An 18,476-nucleotide genomic window follows, 5' to 3' on the forward strand; every position below is an offset into this window, starting at 1 on the left:
CCAGCCGTCATCTGCTGGGCACCCTTCAAAGCAGGGGTGGGCGGAATCCCTGACATTTTGCCCCTTGGTGCCCAGCACGGGCTGGCATGCTGGAAGCCCCCATCACTCACTGGTTGATCAATCCTTGGTAACTGACTTGCTGCTCCCTTTCCCCATTCAGAGCCCGGCAGCTGGCGCCTGGCGACCCCCAGGTCATCCTCTACGTGTCCCTGCAGCTGGCCCTTGTCCGCCAGGTGGGTCCTCAGAATTCCTAACACACGAGTCCCTGGGGCTGCTGATCTCCTAGCCCCACTGCTTTTACCAGCTGTGTGACCCTTTGCAAGTGACTTGACCTCTCTGAGCTTCTATTTCCTTATCTGTTATGTGAGCATTCATACTCCACCTCACAGGGATCTAGTAAGAATTAAGGCTTAAGTCAGCTAGTGTGGTAAAGCCCCTACCCATGGTGGGCACATGGGAGGGGGTTGTTCTCTGCTCTCAGTCTGCCTACAACATGTCAGTTGAGACATGACATGAAAAGTTGACAGGTGACCACGATAAACATCTGTTTGCATCCTTGCCTTCTGCTGAGCTTTCCCCAGGGGTCTGGGGGAGCAGAGTGATTGGTACATGGAGCTGTTTCTGCATGACCCAAAGCTTTTCCCTGACCCTGTGGATGCCAACATCAGGCTCGGCCTCTGGGGCCTGATGGGAGCCTCCCATTCTCTGACCACCTTTGCCCCACTGGGGCCACCCATGGTTCTCCAGGCCGACCTGCATCCTTCCCAAGCTGAGCAGCTGAGTTGTCAGTTTGTGGGACCAGGCAATCACCCACCCAGCAGGTTGCCTTTCAGAAAAGAGCAAGGGCTCCCATCCCCCAGGCTCTTCCAAATTGCTGATGTCACATGTGCTCGGCCTCTCAGGCTGGTGGTTTGTGCACACACCTGGCCTGTAAAGCAAGACCTCTCAGTGGCCTTGACCTGGTGAGTGTGGACCCTGGACTGCTTGGGGACAGCAAACAAGCCAGCATGGACCCGGGGTGGGCTCCAGACTGTGCGAGAGGAGTCACCAGAGCCCCCATCTACTTGTGGTCAGGGTACAGGCAGCCCAGCTAACGAGGTGCTGCTGCGCCGCACACTGGCCTGGGGGAGCCCTGCATCTGACGACGAGGGCGCCATTGGCCCTGTTTTACACCTGAGGTGCTGACTTTCCTGAGCTCAGGAACTGGAAACTGGCCAGGCCAGCACAGTGTCTGCTCCAGAGTCCACTCTGACCCAGTTAAGAAACCCCACGTGGCTCTAAGTATCTTATTCCCCTGTCGCATTTGGAAACAGGGCACTTGGAACCTTGTCCACCGGCCTGGCTATTGGTTTTACTGGTTGGTGTCAGCTTCTGGCCCCTGGTCTGGTCATTAGGTAGTTCGGGGAACTGTGGTCCCCCAAACTGTTCACCTTACTGTCTGCTTCACCTTTCCCTCAAGCCCTGTGTCAGCCTGGCTCGTCCCCTCCCTGCCCCTTTACTGTGGGACCCCTTCCCTCTTGCCCCACACCTGAACCCAGTGCCCATGTCCACCCTGCCCTGACGTGTCTCTTCGTGAGTCACGCTCTCTCCCTCTCCAGGTCCTCCTGTCTCAACCATTTTCCCCCAGCAGCCCTGTTGACCTTCCCTCAGCCATTCATTGCTTCTCTCCTTTCCTCTTGCACCCATCCCTCCCCATGGTCATGCCATACCTCTCCCCAGTCGCTCCATCCCTCCTCTGCCTCCAGGCGGCCACTGCCTGTCCCAGCCCGCCACTGCCTGTCCCAGCCCCTGTCCCACTGTGCCCCTGGCTGCTGACTTCCAGGTCCTGGAGGAGGCACTTGGTACCTCTCTGCCTGTCTCCCTAGAAACATCAGTCTACTCTGGTGCTCCCAGGAGTATGGACACAGAGATACTTGAGACCACTTTATTTTTAGCCTCTGTAAAAGAGCCAGTGCTTTGCTTGCCAGACAAGTTCCTGATAAACCTCTGGTGATACATTTTTAAATATCTTTAATTATTCAGCCACCTCTGATGAATGGCATCTGTCCTCCCAGAGAGATGGCTAGGCCAGGCCAGTGGAACCTGGTACCCAGTTTCCTTGAGGACCCCAGAAGTTGGTAGCCTCAGGAGGGTGAGGGCTTCTAAATGAATTCTAAGCCAGTCCTGCCAGCTTAGGTCTCTGAGGCCCTCCAGCCCATCCTGCCCAGAGCATGCACGGCTGCTGATTTGGACATGCAGCCCAGGATGATGGGGTCCACTCTGGAGAATCACCAGGGCAGGAGTAGCCTTGGGGAGACTCGGGCAAGGCGAGCTGTTGGCCCATAATGACCCTGGCTTCCTCCTTTACTTCCCTTGACCTTTCCCCATGGGAGGACTCTGGGCCTGGCATTAGTGCCCACAGCCAGTACAGAGGCCAGATGGAGACCAGGCAGTGGCCAAGCCCCAGCCTACCTGCACTGTAGGCCCCTCAAGGAGCATTGGAGAATGGAGACCAAGGATTGGTAAGGAGCAAGACTTTCTGAGAAAGACTCTGGATGCTCCTAGGAGGACAGGGCCCTGTGTAGATAGAGTCACAGGAGCTGACACGATCCTCGGGCCTGAGCACCTGAGAGAACACATCCCTCAAGACTGGAAAGAAGAATCTTACCTGTTCGTTAGTTGCCTGAGTTTTGGAGGCTTGAAGACAGAAACTCACATTTTCAAACACATTTGGTACTCAAGACAATTTTACCTGTCTCACCCTCTCAGCGACTGTCATTTTGCAGCATAAGAACTGCAGCTCAGAAAGGTGAAGTCCTCTGTCCTGGGTGCCAGCTAGGAAGTGGCAGATCTGGGATCCATGCTCCTTCTGACCCCGGAACCTAAGCTCTTGCCACTGTGAGCCTCTGAGTAGGAGGTGGCATTTATCTGTCGCCCCATCACTGCATGGACAGGTGCAGAGCAAAAATGTGTAGCTAACGGGCTGGGTGCCCTGTCCTTTTAGCCCCCGCTCCTCCAGTTTAGGGAATAGCGCCGGCTTCCCGGGCCTGCCCTGGGGCAGCAGACCCTTCCAGCGTGTTATTTGAGGGTGTATTTTCTCACCTGAGCCCCAGTGCCCAGGGTCTCACTTGAGTGTGCCGTGCCCTGGTTGCTTGGCTCGTGGCCCCACAGCCCCGGGGAGAGGCACAGGCCTTGGAGAAGGTCGCTAAGCTGGCAGCTTTCTCTGGCAGATCTCCAGCGCCATGGAGCAGCTGCAGGAGGCCCTGAAAGTGTGCAAGGATGACGCCAATGCCCTTCACCTGCTGGCACTCCTCTTCTCCGCCCAGAAGCACTACCAGCATGCCCTGGACGTCATCAACATGGCCATTGCCGAGTATCCAGAGAACTTCAGGTGAGTTCCCTGTGGACCCTGCTGGGCTGGGGGGCTGGCTGTGCACACCCCGCCTTGCCACGTCGCCAGCCAGCACACACTGATGGAGCACCCACTGCAGGCACACTCCCTGGCTGGAGAGCCAGAGTGGGGCGAGGACTGGTGGGGTCAGAGCATGGCACTGGCATTCCTTTCTATGCCAGGAGGGGCCATGTAGGGAGTGGGGCGCTCTCTGCAGTAACTGTGTGAACCACTGAGGAAACTGTGCTCCAGTACATGTTCCATCCCACCCTGGGCTCCTCATTTGAGCCTCATGGGGACACTAAATTGTGGAACCTAATCATAACCCTGGCACAACCAGCCAAGGATGGGATCTAACACTGGCTGCACAGGTGGAGGCAAGTGACCCATCCTCCTATGGCCGGGCAGGCCATGGGCAGGCGGGGGGAAGGGGTTAACTTCCTCCAAGATAGTCCTGGCCTCTCCCTCAGTCTCTGTGTGGAGCAGGGTTCACGCTGCACTTGGCCCACACAGTGGTGCTTGGAGCAGGACTATACACAGAGGACCTACTGCCACCCACCCAGGACACTGGGGAACAGGAGCCTCACTGGGCCAGCTGTGGCAGGAGGGCGCACTGCTCGGTGACAGGGAATGAGAGGGATTTCTGCCCTCCTCCCCCGGGCAGGTGATACTAGGGGTAATAGACTTAGTTTCTCTGAATCCTGTGATTCCAGGGTGTGGGGCCACAAGCGCTCCCACTCCCACTGTGCCCCACCTTAGGGTCTGAAGGAGGGCCATTTAGAACCAGTCAAAGGCTTTCCTGCTTTGGACTGCAGGAGGGAGCACAGTGCTGGTACCCAGGGAGGTGACTCATGCTAGCAGCAGAAGCAGGTTCACAAAGAATTAGGGAAACTGGTGGGAGCCACAGACGTAATCGGTGATGGAGGGAAGCTGCAGGCCGCCCGGCCCAGGGAGGAGAGCCCAGGAGTCTCTCTTGTGTATCCTGCCCAGCAGGGGCGGCGCTGACCCTGAGGCCAAGGCTCAGGCTTCCCCGCACTTTTGGCCTCCTTAAGAGGACGCCTCCATGGCTGTGCTTGTGAGTTTTGCTGGGGATGGCTTCCTGCCTGTCAAGGCTCAGGCAAGGTGCTTTGGGAGTGACAGCGTCCTAACTGTAAGCTCCCCAGTGTGTCCTGCTGAAGAGGGAGCCCCGGGGGTAAAAGGCCAAGGGCAGGTGTTCATCCTGCAGATCAACCCTGCTTACCCTCATCCAGACTGACTGCCGGCTCGCAGCACCCTGACTTCTGACCCACTGACCTGGCCCAGGTGGGTGCCAGCTGCTCACGGCCAGGTGTAAGCAGAGGCAGTGCGTGGCGGGCGCCACATAGCCAGTTCTTTGTGTTCGGGAGACAGCCCTGGCTCTTGGCCTCAACCCTGTACTTGAAAGATTATTAAAATCGAAATCAGTTCACTTTAAAAGATAGGTAGCTTAGGGAATGCTCAACATGGATAAAACAGTGTGTGTGGATGAGGGATTAGTTACCTTGTCTCATTAATCCCAAGTACAATACAGTGAGACTTACTGTGTAGAAATTTATTTTTTGCTTTTATGAAAATACACGAAGGACAAAGGTTCTCTTCTTCCCGTACCAGTTACCTGACTTTCCAAAGCTCCGTTCTCATGCTGCCTCTGGCTTTGTGTGGGCATGTGTGTATGTATTGTCACTTAGGCTTCTGTAGAAAGAGAAACTGTCACCAAAAAAGGGTTAGAATCCTAGAGTGGGGAGGGGGTCAGAGTGTGTGTCACAGAAGAAATGAGAGGCTAGGCCAGGCATCAGACGTCATTTTTCAGCAAGTCCTTTTTCCGAGTGAAATCTTATCAGTAAATGGAGACGTAAGCAGATGGAATAGAGCTGCCCCATGGGAGCCAGGCAAGGGGGTCCACACGCTGCCCCCTGGCCCCACTCCAACCCCATCCCAGTGGAGGAGGCTCCCAGTCCGGCATCTCCCATCTGACTGCGCCACGTCTCTTCCTAACTTCTGGGCTGCGTACTTCCTACTGGCAGAATCATATCCCTGGCCTGATGTGGGGAGGCTGACACCACTTCCTCACAGTCTGCTTGAGCCCACGCTCTGTGAGGCACGGTGGGAGTGGGGTTTGTCTGGTACATGGGGGCAGCGCCTCCCAGCCCAGCCTGAGGGGTACCGCCTGCCTCCCGCTGTCTTTCCCCCTCCTCCCGGGCTCTTGGGCTGGTGTGGGAGTGTCTTCTCCGTCTTCTCCCAAATGCACTCCCCACCCCACCTTTCTTCCCTCCTCATTCTGGTGCCAACTCCTTCACCAGGAAATGCTTCACTCACCAAAGCATCTTCATGGGGATGTGGGGGAAGTGGTCCTTGCTGTGAGGTTAGTGACCCCCTAGCAGGCCTGTGGGTGGACTTCTGGGCTTCCAGGAATGCCTGGCCCGGAACTATGACATTTGCACCTGTGTGCCTGCATCCATGGAAATGGCTTTCAGCAGAGCCTCAGAGGGGTCCTACACCCAAGAAAGGTGGGAGGCCCAGGTGCAGATTGTGCTGCTGGTCAGTGTGTAGGATAACTGCCACTCTGTGTCCCTAGTTCTGCAGGCAGGAGCCTTCTACAGGGGCAGCCTCTGCTGTGGGAATAGCACTCCCCAGTCCAGCCCCACAGAGCCACTGCAGGGGTCTCCACAGCTCTTGGGGCCTGGGGTCACAACCCAGGGAAGGACAACATTTGAGTCCCATCCCCAGAGGTCTCCTTGGGGTTCCTGTGTTTCTCTGCCACTGCAGAGAGGCCTCCTGTGGAGCATTTGGGAACCAGAGCATCCCATTCCCCAGTGGTGCCTCACTGTGTGAAGTCTGCCTGTCTAGGGGTGGCAGGGAGAGAGAAGCAGTAGCAGGGTCTTTATCTCTGAGCCACTGCGAGCCCCTCACCTCCACGACCATGCGGAGCTCTGTTCTGATCTGAGCCAGCCCTTCAAGGCTGCAAAACTAGCCAGTAAAAATATCGGGGGCTTCTGGCTTCCAGAACTGTGAGAGAACACACTTCTGTTGTCTTAAGCAAAAAAAAATCACCTTCAAAAAAAAATACATATACATATTAATAGAGTTGCGTGTGGGGGTGGAAAATCCACCTGCTACATAGCACTGTGTAGTGACCCTAGGGCGTGAGCACAGCTCACAGTTGCAAATAAGTCAATACTTTTCCCCATGGATGAAACCCAGGGATTAGCAGGAAATGTCACTGAGTCCATTACCGGTCAGGGATCACTGAAGAATGTCATTGCTCTTCAACTGAAACTGCCTCCTGCTTCTCCAGCTGCTCCCTGCTTTGGGAACAGACTGTGTGTGGCTCCAGCTGTTGCCACGGCAGTTCATTAAACCTTTGATTCAATAAATATCACTGCACCTAAGCAAAAAAACCCAACCCCCTTCACCCTGACCTTGGCATCCCCAACAAGGTCTGTATTTTGGGCACTTAAAGGCTGCTGGTCTGGGTCTGTCTGCCACCCAGCGCCTTGCCGACAGCTGCCCCAGTGGCTGAGACCTTGTAGAGACTCTTCCCTTCTGCAGAGGCTGCCTTAGTGAAGGAGAGGGCGGTGGGCCAGTGTCGGGGTTGGAGGAGGCCTGGCACAGGGTGGATGCTGGTGGGATGCTTTCCTGGTGAGCTTGTCCCCATGTGGGGGCCATAGTAGGTCCCTGCCTGTCACTTACCTGTGCTACCTCCAGCAGCTTGCTCCTCCTTCCTGTGCCTCCATTTTCTCTTCTGCTGAGAGAGTGACATCTGTCCTGCCTCCCTCTGCCTCCTAGGTCTATTGTGAGACTCAGACAAGAAAAGATTTCACAGCTGGTTTACAACTGCATTCAAGGACAGCAGTATAGGGGGTCTGGAAGGCGCCCACAAACAGCAGAAGACCATAACGTGGGACCTGACAGGGGCAGTGCACATGGTGGGCCTCGGGCATCCTGTGCACGAGGGCAGGGGAAGCTGTGAAAACGTGTTTAAGCTCCTTAGCTGCACAAGAGATCACCATTCTTCTGGGCAGTCTCAAGACTCCTAGAGAAAAACCCAGCTTTCGTGGAGTTGACTTAAAAATCCTCCTGAATTCACGGATTAGACAGCAAAGCAAAGAGGATCTTGATTTCTGTGCTGTTGGGGTGACCTTTAGTTAATGGAGCTCAAGTTTAAAAAGGCAGAAATGTGATGAGACAGAGACTGATGGCCCTGCAGGGACAGTGTGAACCTGGCACAGTGGGAACCAGACGCCCAAGCAGCTTCCTTCCGGAGGGCTTCCGACTAAGCCCTGGACACATGTGCTGGCCAGGCTGTTGCTGGCCAGCTTGCAGGGGGCCTCAAGGGGGCAGCAGGCTCCCTATTTGGACATGGGTTCCCAGCCAGGCCAGGCCTCGGAATGCAAGAGGTCCCATGGCAAGTGCAGAGATGCCTTTGCTGGTCCCTTCTCATTCTGGGATTGAGAGGCAGCTGGGAGGCCCAGCTGGAGAGGGTCACAGGGAACAGGCCACTGATAAGCTTGGTTCCTGAAGCCATGGGCTCTGTGGGGTGCTGGTTTTAGGTAACAGATTCCTTGTGCTTTAGTCAGGCTGCTTGGAGGAAACGTCGCCATAGTAACCAAACAACATTCCGGGGCTAATGATGGGAGCTTTCCAATAACTAGTCTGTCAGTCACTGCTCCCACCCCAGGCCTGGCAGCCTGCCAGACTGGTTTTGTTGAAAGTCCAGGCCATCGGGCTGGGGCTGTTGACAGAAGAGCAAACCATTTTGCCCTTCCCCTCCCCACTGTGGCAGGGCCCGCCTCCCACCCCTCTTGGGAGTTTCTGCCCTGCCCAGCTCAGGTCCTGGGGCACTTGGGCGAGTCCTGGGGGAAAGGATGTCAGAGCCCCAGGGGGCGCTCTCCAGTGCAGGAACTGTATGGCCCTCTAGACAAGCCAGAGCTTGCCAGTTGTAAACAAATGGAACCAGTCATAGCATCTCCCCCAGGAAACCTGGGCTGTTTTGGATAATGTTTTGAGCTGATAACTAGGTGTTAGCTGGAGCCAGACCTTGACTGAGTCTGAGTCTGGTGAAGGCCAATGTTGGCTTCAAGGGCACCACTCTGATCTCTACCTGGCCTTCCTCACCTTGTTCTCAGGTTGCATTGTGATAAATTTCTAATGGTGCCTTCCACCCAGCAGAAGCGATCAGAGTCCTGGGGCTTCTGTTAATATCTCTGACTTAAACCCAGTGACTTGTCGGAGATCAAAAGGACGCTTAAAATACCAGCCCTCCAGTGAGGGGGCTGGGATCAGAGGTATTAGCACAGACGTAGTTTATCACTTTGCCAAGTTCATTAAACATTTTTGGCTGCCACAGCCCCTGATGGGGACAGGAGCCACGGGGTAAACTCACAGGCCATGTGGTTGAGGGAAGTGTAAAGCCAGGCATAATCACTGGCACCGGCCTGCTCTTCCCAAAGGTCAGTTCCTCATCGACTAAGCCAGCCTGACATTCAGCATTTCCCTTCGCTGGTTGTTCTGGGGAGCCTCCTGTGGTCTTACTGCGTGTGACCCTGCTGTCAGATGGCGTCCTCCGATAGGAAGGTGGATAATCTAGGTTGTTTTGTTTGGGGAAGAGGAAGGAAAAGAAATAAAGGTGATTTGCGGGGTTTTTCCAAGAGGAATTCTTTGTTTTACAGTGGTTTTAGCCCTTTGCTCCCCGATCCTCACTCCCTGACCTCCCTGCTATCAGAACGTGTTGGAGGTAGGCACTGTGGCCTGGGGCCCACGGGTTTCCAGCAGGAGTGGCCCAGCCCTGAGACAAAGCCTTTCTGCCCCTGGGATGGGGCCCAGGAGTTGCATCCGTGCCCGTAAAGTAGAGCTGGACTCCCCTTTGCAGTGGTGGGCAGTATAACACACCAAGAAGCAAACAGCTTGTATAACAGGACACCCAGCCCTGGCTCTGTGCCAGGCTCTTCTCCGAGCACTTCACATGCATTAACTATTTAATCCCCTCAGCAACCCCTGGGAGGTAGAGGAACTGTTGTTACTCCCACTTTCCAGATGAGGAAACGGAGGCAGGGAGGACATGAGTAAGCAACCATACTTAACAGGGGCTAGGTCAGTAATATCCGATAGGGCACACGTGGACTGATCCCTCTAGCAAGTTCTAGACCTTTTATGTACTTTGTTTCTACATGGCAATCCCCCCGAGCTAGTGATACTACCATTCCCCTTTTACAGATATGAAACTGATGCTCTGAGAAGTTAAAATGACTTCTCAGGGGCTCACATGGCTAGAAGAAGGGAAGCTGGAGTTTGAACTTGGGTCATCAGACTTGGATCCGTTTTTCCGGAATGAGACCCACTTCTTGTAGAACCCCACGCTGTGCACAGGCTCTGGCTTCGTGGCTGAGGAGTTATACTTTCCAGAGGCGTGTCTGCCTGACTCAGAGAATAGCCTGCTTTTTCCACTCAATTATGTGTTTTCTATAAAAATAGAACTCTTTATTAAAACTGCACAGCACAGCCATCAGCTGGAATTACTAATTACTGTCCTTTAAAGACAAAATACCTGCTTTGGTCCACTCACCATACCTGCTGCCACCCCCTCCCCCACCTCGGAGGGCTCCCTCGATGGCAATGGCGGGGCACACAGGTGGGGCAGCAGGACCAGGAAGAGCGGAGAGTTTCCACAGGACGCACTGCGGCTTTGCTTCCTTGATTCCTGGTCCTGGGGACCCTACAGCTTTCCAGGCCTCAGTCCTTGTGACTCAGCTTCCTTCTTCTGTTACCCGACCGAGATTTGTTAAGTGACATTAGGTGAGGCACTGGGTATATAAACATAGGAAATACATGGTCCCTGCCTGAGTGTAGAGTCTTGTGGAAAAGACCAGTGGTGATGGAGCAATCTCAGGGTGACAGCTGGCCTCTCCTGATGGGTGGCATCAGGGCTGGCTGCCTTTACAGCTTCTACTGCCCTTAGTCCTCCGACAGCTGTCTGTGGTGGTGCCATTACTATCCCTGCTTTACAGACAGCCGGTAGAGCTCAGAGGGGCAGGAGCTTGTGCTAGGAAGCAGCAGGGCCTGGAGGTCTACCCACATTGTCTGATGCCAAAGGCCATGTTTCAGCACGACATCCTCCTGTTTGATGGGGCATGAATCAGGGACCAGAGGTGGCTCCCTCTGGTACACAGCAGTTACTGTGTTCAGGTGTTTATTGCTCATGCTGAGTAAATTTTACAGGGAACTTCCTTCAAGGAGCACGGAAGTAAAAATGTGGACCTGCTGTGCTTGCCACCCACACAGCCCGTGTCCCTCTCTGCAGCCAACTCTGCTCTGCCAGCATCCGCCTGCCACCAAGAGTGGGGTGCTGGGGTGAGGAGCAGGGGCAAGACGCAGGGGGAAATGATTGGAGGCCCTGGGTATGGGAGATGGACAAGGTGACCTCTGACCCCAGGACAGTGCTTGCTTAGCCAGAGCCATTGTTACAAAAATCCCCCATTTACAAAATACTTTTTTTTTTTTCAAGTTTTTGGAAAGGCTCATGCTCACGCAGTTCTGAGGAGGCCCACCCTAAGGTATTTCCTCTTCAGAGCAGTGGAAAGAAATGATTTGTCTTGGCCTCAAATGGGAACAGCTCCAAGTCTTAATCTTTTTGACAAATAATTAACAGGCTGATCCTGCCTCAGGAGTTCAGGCCAGGCAGGGACTGGGAAGAGAGAGAAGAAGGGGCAGGTGCCAGACCCACCCATGCCTCCCCCGGGAACCTCCATCACCAGCCCCTGGCCAGAGCGATCAGGAAGATTGGCAAAAACCAGATCTGCAGTGACACACGAAGACACTGACCTCACTGGTCTCTGTCTTCCTCATGGGAAGAGTGCTGGCCCAGATGCAGACAGACTCTGCAGGGCTGAGAGAGTTCACAGTTTGGCAGGAGCTGGTTCTGTTTAGGTCCCATGAGCGCCTGTCTGTGGCCCCGAGTGCTGACCTGTGCAGGTGACTCTGGAGATGGCAGGTCCCCACCTTGACCAGAGCAGTGGTAGATGAGGTGTGTGGTGAGGACGGTGGCTGAGAAAGCACTGAGCCTGGGTGTAGGGTAGCCGGCGTGGGCTGCCAAGGCTCTGGTGGCAGCCAGGGAGGGCATGGTCTCTTAGAGGGTGGGCTCGTGGCTGCACCGGGCCTCTTGCTAGCAACAGGGCACACGTGCCTCAGCCTCTGGACTGTGGAGAGTGCCAGGACCCAGGACTCTCCTCCCCGCATCCCCTGCAGCTGGGACAGAGGTCATGGCGTTTATACTGATCCTTGCTCCTTCGCCTTCCCCAGAGAGAATAATCACTTTCACATCTGCCTTCAGATGCAATGGCGAGGAGACAAAGGCATTTGGCCTTAAAAGACCTCCGTGTTTATTCTACCTCTTAAAAAACAGAGAGTGCTTGCAAGAGGGGGTCACAGCTGAGGTTGCTTTGCCCTGATGCAGTTGGCTGTGGGTCTGTCCATCCTCTCTGATCCTCTTCTTTTCTCAAGCCCATCTTGGGTCCCAGGGTCTATGAGGACCACCAGCCTGGCTGGATAGGCCACGAAGCTCTGGGGCTTTCTGAGAGCCTGCAGAAGCATCTGGCCTGGACACTGCTCTTAGGAGTCTGCTGGGCCTGCATTTTTAGAGATATCTCTTCCTGAAGCCTCGGTCAGGCCTGTGCTTGAGGGCTTACTACAGCTGTGGGTTTCTCAGCTGCTGCCTCTGGGTCATCACAGTTCATCCTGCAGGAGTCCCTGGGGCAGACAGGGCGGGAGACTTCACTCCTATTTCACAGGTTTGGAACCTGTGACAAGCCCAGCTGGGCGGCAGCAAAGCTGAGACTTTGGCTCGGGTTTCTCACTTCGGGGCCAGTGTCTGTCCACTGAATGACATCCGTGCCGGGTCAGGACAGCAAGGTGGCCATTCCTCCCTGGAATAGCTTTTGTCAGCAGCTTGGAGGGCTGCTAGATTCCAGTATCACAGGCTTTCCTGTCTCAGAGACGTGCCTCTGTTGTGCTTTTGGCTCTGCCTGGGTGGCCGTCCTCTGGGATAAAGACCCCCTAGTCACAAGAAGCCAGGCACCTCCGTGTCACGTCCAGAACACCCTGTTCCTCCCCAGGTCCTGTGAAATTTTGTTTCTGGGCAGCTTAAAATGGCATCAGCCAGCACTCTGCTTGTTGGCTGTGTATTACTGAGGTATCAAGTGAGCAGACTCCTTGCCTGCCTCCTAGCCAGGACCCAGCAGCGGGAAGTGGTGCTGTCAGAAGTCAGCTCTGATTTAACTTGGATTGTGAGACCCAGGACATGGCTGGCTGGTTGTCACAATGCACATTTTCACAGTAGTAAGCAGACACCGTGTGCTCAGCTCTGTGCCAGGCCCTGGGAAAGCAAAGAGGACGCTGACGGGGAGGGAGGTGGGGCCCTGTCCCACAGGCACTCACCATCCACGTGGGGACACATGGCAGGACACAGGACAAGATAAATAGTAATTTAACCATCTACAGTCAGGACTGGCCACAAGCTGTTTCTAGAGTATCTGAATTTGAAAATGCTTGATACGAGCTTATCTTCATCATTAAACACATAAGCCTTTGTGGCAAAAAAGAAAAATGTGAGAGGGAGGTTGTAATTAAGTGCTAACTGAAGATTGTCCTGAATATTCCAAGAGGGACAGGGTGGTCACACTTCTCAGAGGAGGGCTGGAACCGTTGGATTAAAATAGTAGGTTTTTTAAGTCTCAGAATCCTTTCTTCAGATCACATTTTAGACTCATTTAGCATATAAAACAGGTATGGTAGCAGCTGGGCTGGTTGAAGCGGGTGGGCAGCCTGGGCTTGCCGCCTCTATTCCCCATTCCCGCTGCCAGCGGCCTCCCCACGGCCCTACCCAGGAAGCGCAGTGTTCTGATGAGGCCGTGGCCCGTTATGTGGGCCCCACCAGCCACAGGGCACCCTGGGACTCTGCCAGCCTTCTCATACCATTATTTAAAGAACTGGACCACCCATCCTGGCAGATGGGATGGAGGGGGTCTGATTGTCTTAGAAGAGCGGTGAGGAGTGGAGTTGTTTGCTGACCCCTGTTGCCAGGTGGGAGAGGGTTCAGCGGTGCATTAGAGGCGTGCTCACTGTGTGCGGATGACCACATCCCCACGACATAGTATGGGCCACCCTGGAACGGGGCTGTGTGCAGCCCCCTGTGGGGACACACAGAAAGTCAGGGTGACATCTGGTTAGCAGTTGAGCAGATGTCAGAAGGGAAGGGTGAGCCCCAGAGGGGCGAAAACGTGAAACAAAGCACCGATAAGGCCAGGAGCCCGTCCTGCAGTCCAGGGAGCTGCTGACACCTCGTGAGCAGCGCGCAGGTGCCCAGGGTCACGGGGAGCGGCGGCAGGAATGGAAGGTAGCACACAAAGGTGTTTGGATTGATGTCATGGACAGTCGGGACAGGGCTCCTTGTTGAGGAAGGTTCTTCTGGTAGCGCTGAACAGCAAGACCAAGGAAATCTCAGGAGCTAGTCTGAAACCTCCCAAGATTTGGGAGTGAAGGATCCGACCAGAGGGTGACAGTTGGAGCGCTTGCCTCAGCCCAGAAAGGATGTGGTTGGGTTGAGAAATTCCACTCTGGGTCACTCACACTAATGGAATGTCAGCAGCCATGAGGATAAGAAGCCAGCGTTGGTAGAAGTCACTGTACTGCCAGCTCAGCTTTTTTTGGCCACTTCTGTTCCAGGCACACGGTGTGGTCAGGGATGCAGGGAGCAGAAGCAGGAAGAGCCCTGGTAGAGAGGGGCTTGCTGAAGAGGAGATGTGTCTGGGAAGATTTGGGACCAGGGGAATGCTGGTCCTCCCAAGGAACTGTCCCATGAGCCAGCCCCCAGTCGCCCTGCCCAGGGGCCTTTGCTGTTCTGGCTGTAGACTCAAGAGTAGACTGAGCGTGGATGTCCCCAGGAAAGGGCTTTTACTCACATCAACACCTACCCTTCCAGCCACAGGGCCCCCCTCCGCCCCCGTGCTTCTCTCCCCTCCCCAAACTCCCAACCACATCCCACCCCACCCTCCTTTTCATCAAGCACCAATCCCGGCAAGACCCCTTATCTGTTCTTCCCTTGCACTGAGTCTGATCCTAAAATACAGCACTGGATTCTCTGGGCAGTTTGTCATTTTCAGCCCTACCACCTTGAAGGCAGAAATTGTCTTCTACTTCATGTTCCTAAAGCAGAGGCTCCTAGTACTTGTGGAGCGTTGGACCTTTTGAGAATCTGGAAAAGTGGAGTGGGGATGGCTGGGCCTGTGTCCCCAGCAGCTCCCACTAGGGTACTGAGACCATGTTCCTGCCCATGAGGAACACCGTGAGGAACACTCTTTCTGCCCTCGGGATCTTGTAGGCCAGCGGGACGATTCATTAGTGAATGTTCTAAGAAAGGCACAGGGCATCCTGGGAGTCTGGGAGGGCTTCCTGGGGGAGGTGGGTTGTAAAGTTGGGCTCTGGGGAATGGATGAAAGTGGAGAGGCGTGGCCATGTGGGGATGGGGGAGGACCCTGTGAGCAGAGGCAGAGGAGGCACATGGCATTTTTGAGGGAAAATGAGGAAGAAAAATAACACTTGCCCAGAATTTAAACCCCGTCCTCTGAAAAGAGGACCAGGGTAAACTTCATCATATTTATTTTCTACCAGCAAATCACAATCTGAGAAAAACATGGTGCGAGAAGAAAGGAATAGTGAGGCCATCAAAGTCCTTTGTGAGGCTGGAGGCCCAAGGCCCTGACTGAGGGGGAAGGTCAGAGGGGAGAGTGTCCACATGGAGGCCTGGCCTCCCTATACGGGCCTGCCCCCTGCTGCAGCATCGGTCACGGGGACGCACCCTCTCTCCGTGCGGAACTCAGCTTTCACAAGGGCCTGTGTGCCACCCTCAGGTGGTCCAGCAGAGCCACCAGGCAGCTGTCAAATTCAGGGCCTGACACATGTAGGTTTGCCCAACAGCAGCACCAGGAATGAAAGGGCCTCACTGCTCACCACCCAGTGAGAACCAGGAGTCCCAGCCTCGTTTGACCCAGCGCCTCGGACAAGTTCTCTGCAGGCTGCCTGGATAGCTGGTGTGCATCGGTGTGGCTGGCAGTCCCTGTGGTAAAAAGACGGCAGTAATTCCATAGTCGTTGGTAAATAGCCACTGCCTTGACCACCCCCCCCCCCCCGCCCAGGACCCCAGACTCCTCAACCACTAAAGGTCTAGCACTTGGCACCACTGCCCATCCAGACCCCGCCCTGGCCCTGGCGAGCCAGCCTTCTGTTGGTCTCTGCTGTGTGCTGGGTGAAGTGAGGCAGTTATCAGCCAGTCCTGTGGTCCTGCCTCCTGCGAGGACCAGCCCTGTCTTCCCAGCTCCTCTCAGGGCCACGTCCCCACCATTCTTACCCCAGAGGACTTCAGGTTTTGGGGTTGAAAGAGATTCTGAAGTTGCTGTCTCCCTTTGCACAGTAACTGTGTTCTTAAATGGTGACTGAATAGAACTTCATGTAGCTTTCATCCGGTGAATGTATAAGGGTAACTAGCTATTTTAGGCTATTCACTGAAGAATCCTTTGATAATGTAAAACCTGACTGTCCTCATGGATCCAGGGTCAGGAAACAAAGTTTGCAGTTCAATTTAGGAGATATTATTTGAGCACCTGTCATGTGCTAGCAAGGTGGGAGCAGAACTCTGCTCTTTCGTGACCTTTTCACCAGTTCCTTGCTGAGCCTCATTCCTTGAGTCAGTTTCCTTCTGCGTCTCTCGTATACAAGGCCCCATCGTGGCCCTAGGGGCCGTGTAGGTGAAAAGATTGCCCTGTGTTCAATGAGGATGCTGCAGAGCTGAGGTTGAGGAGGGGAGGGGCAAAGAAAGCAAGACCGGTAACCACCCTGGACAGTGCTTCAGGGGGTGGGTGGGAGAGTACGTGATCAGGGGACAAATGTGTGAGCGATGTGGACACTGACCAGTGCAGAAGAGTACACGTGCTTTGGGAAAGAGGATGGAGAGACTGAGGCACAGAGCACATGATCCAGGGGTGCAGCCAAGGCTGCCCTGCTTGTGGGCATTCTCCCTTCTGAGGCTTGCAGATGTGGGCTGCTCTGGTGGGGCAGAATCCTTTGGGGTCCCACCCTGGGAGGAAAGCCAGAGGACAGGGGGCCCCCTCAGGGGCGTTCTGACTGCTGCTCTCCCTCCCCACAGCCTGATGTTCACCAAAGTGAAGCTGGAGCAGGTACTGAAAGGCCCAGAGGAAGCCCTTGTGACCTGCAGACAGATGCTGCGGCTGTGGCAGACCCTGTACAGCTTCTCCCAGCTGGGGTGAGTGGCTGGTCACAGTTCCTCGGGTTGCCAGAGGGTGGAGGACAGACCTGGGAGGCAGTGGTTGCCACGGCAACAGCCCACAGCTGAGTGGTCACGATGCCTGGTGGGTAGGGGCGGTGAGAATGAACAAGAATGGGACCTAACCCTCCTGGGGCCTTTGACAGCCCTGTAAATCACACCTTTAGGGACATTCCTCTGGGGATTATAAGAGGCTGTTGGGCTCCCAGAGTCCCTGTGAAAATGCAAACACCCACGAGAGTGTGGTCCCCAGAGGCCTTGGGGAGATGACACAGCCAGCAATCCCAGCAAGGGGAGGCCCCGAAGTCATCCTTCAGCCCTTTCTTTGCAGGCCTTTGGGCCTGGAAGATTCCAGGGCCCAGTGGGACCGGTGGGTGGAAACTGCCAGAAGGAGGCTCTGGGGTGAGGGACTTTTCAGAAAGAAACTGGGGAACCACCTGGCAACTGGGTGATGTGAGGGTGAGGGCCAGTCTCCAGTGTGAGGGGGACCTGCATTTAGATGCCCCTCTGTCTGCCACTCACAGGCTGTGACACATCAGGCAGATGCACAGTCTGGCTCCCTTTGGGGAGAGGAGCTGTCCCCAGAGCTGGCAGAGAGCTCCTGTTCGCTGGGTGGCCGGTTGCCTGCTGTCCAGGCGGTCCTGGTGGGACCCCTCTAAGCTGAAGCCTGCTCTCCTGGCGTGTAGGGCTTGGCCTTTGCCTCCCCTCTGGAAGCAGCAAGCAGAGCTGTGGGACTGCCAGGTGCTCTCAGGGTTGGGGCCGTTGGGTTTGTTTGGGGGGATGGTCTTTTCAAGTCACAACCCACACCCTTATCTCTGGGGAATCTCTAGGCAATTCCCCCACCCAGGGTGGAGCAGGGCTCAGCCTGGCCGGCCACCTAGAGACGAATTGTTGGGACCAGAGGGTGGGTCCAGTACCTAGCTTTCCTAAGAACAGGTAGCATTCTTTCTAAACATGGAGCCCCAGAGCAGAAACTGTGGCTTGTAAAATCTGGTTTAGGGCAGTGAAGGATCAAGGCCTGAAGCTCTGGCCTGCCCTGCCCTACCCAGCCGGCCCCACCTGCCACCTTCCTCTGTCTGCCTCCTTCCCATGCTCTGCCTGGGCCAGCCCACGCTGGCCCTCGGCGCTGCTCAGATGCTCTCCTTCGGGGAACCTCCAGCACATCTGGGTCTTTGCTAAATGCTCAACTTGGACTGCCTCCTCTCTCTTCTGTCCAGGTCTTCAGGGTAGGGGCCGAGGACCAGGTGATGAGAGGTCCTGGAAATGGGCTATTTCTAGAGCCCTAGGAGAGCCCCCTTCGGGGACTGGGCTGGAAGGCAAGAAATATCTGTGGATCCGCTCCAAGCCGCACGTGTTGGGCACCTGCCCACATTGTCTCATTTAGTCCTCACAGTGACCTTGTGAGGTTGAGGTTGACATTCTCATGCTCATTAACACCACACAATAACCATGCTAACTTCTAGAAGAGAGAGCTAAGATCTAGAAAGGTTATGTGGCTTTGCTGAGTGTCACACTGTTGAGGAGGGCGGCCCTCAGTCTTTCCCCGGTGTCCCTGCACGCAGGTGCCTCCCGAGAGTGGGAAGAGAGTGAGAGAGGAAGGGAACCAGCCCTGACCCACTGTGTTTTTGTGGGTGGTTTCCTCTCATGTCCATGAAGATGGCTGGGCACCCACAGGCCCAGGTCCGGTTGAACCGGAGTTAGGATGGCAGGGATACCCCAGCCCTGGCATTCTTTGTGGGGCCATTGTCTTCATGCTCC

At 55.2% G+C, this 18,476-nt stretch overlaps 1 protein-coding gene across 3 annotated transcripts in view; it reads left to right on the plus strand.

Annotated features, from left to right (window-relative positions):
• TTC7A (tetratricopeptide repeat domain 7A) overlaps window positions 1–18,476 on the plus strand; it is a 117,024-nt gene that overhangs the window by 74,785 nt on the left and 23,763 nt on the right. For all 3 annotated transcript variants that reach the window (XM_010967740.3, XM_045504873.2, XM_045504874.2), the window contains 3 exons: window positions 161–233; window positions 3,210–3,370; window positions 16,581–16,697. In XM_010967740.3, the coding sequence (XP_010966042.1) occupies window positions 161–233; window positions 3,210–3,370; window positions 16,581–16,697 (351 nt within the window). The remainder of the gene's footprint in view (window positions 1–160; window positions 234–3,209; window positions 3,371–16,580; window positions 16,698–18,476) is intronic.

This window comes from Camelus bactrianus, chromosome 15 (genome assembly GCF_048773025.1).
Source record: "Camelus bactrianus isolate YW-2024 breed Bactrian camel chromosome 15, ASM4877302v1, whole genome shotgun sequence".
NCBI classification, from domain to species: Eukaryota; Metazoa; Chordata; class Mammalia; order Artiodactyla; family Camelidae; genus Camelus; species Camelus bactrianus.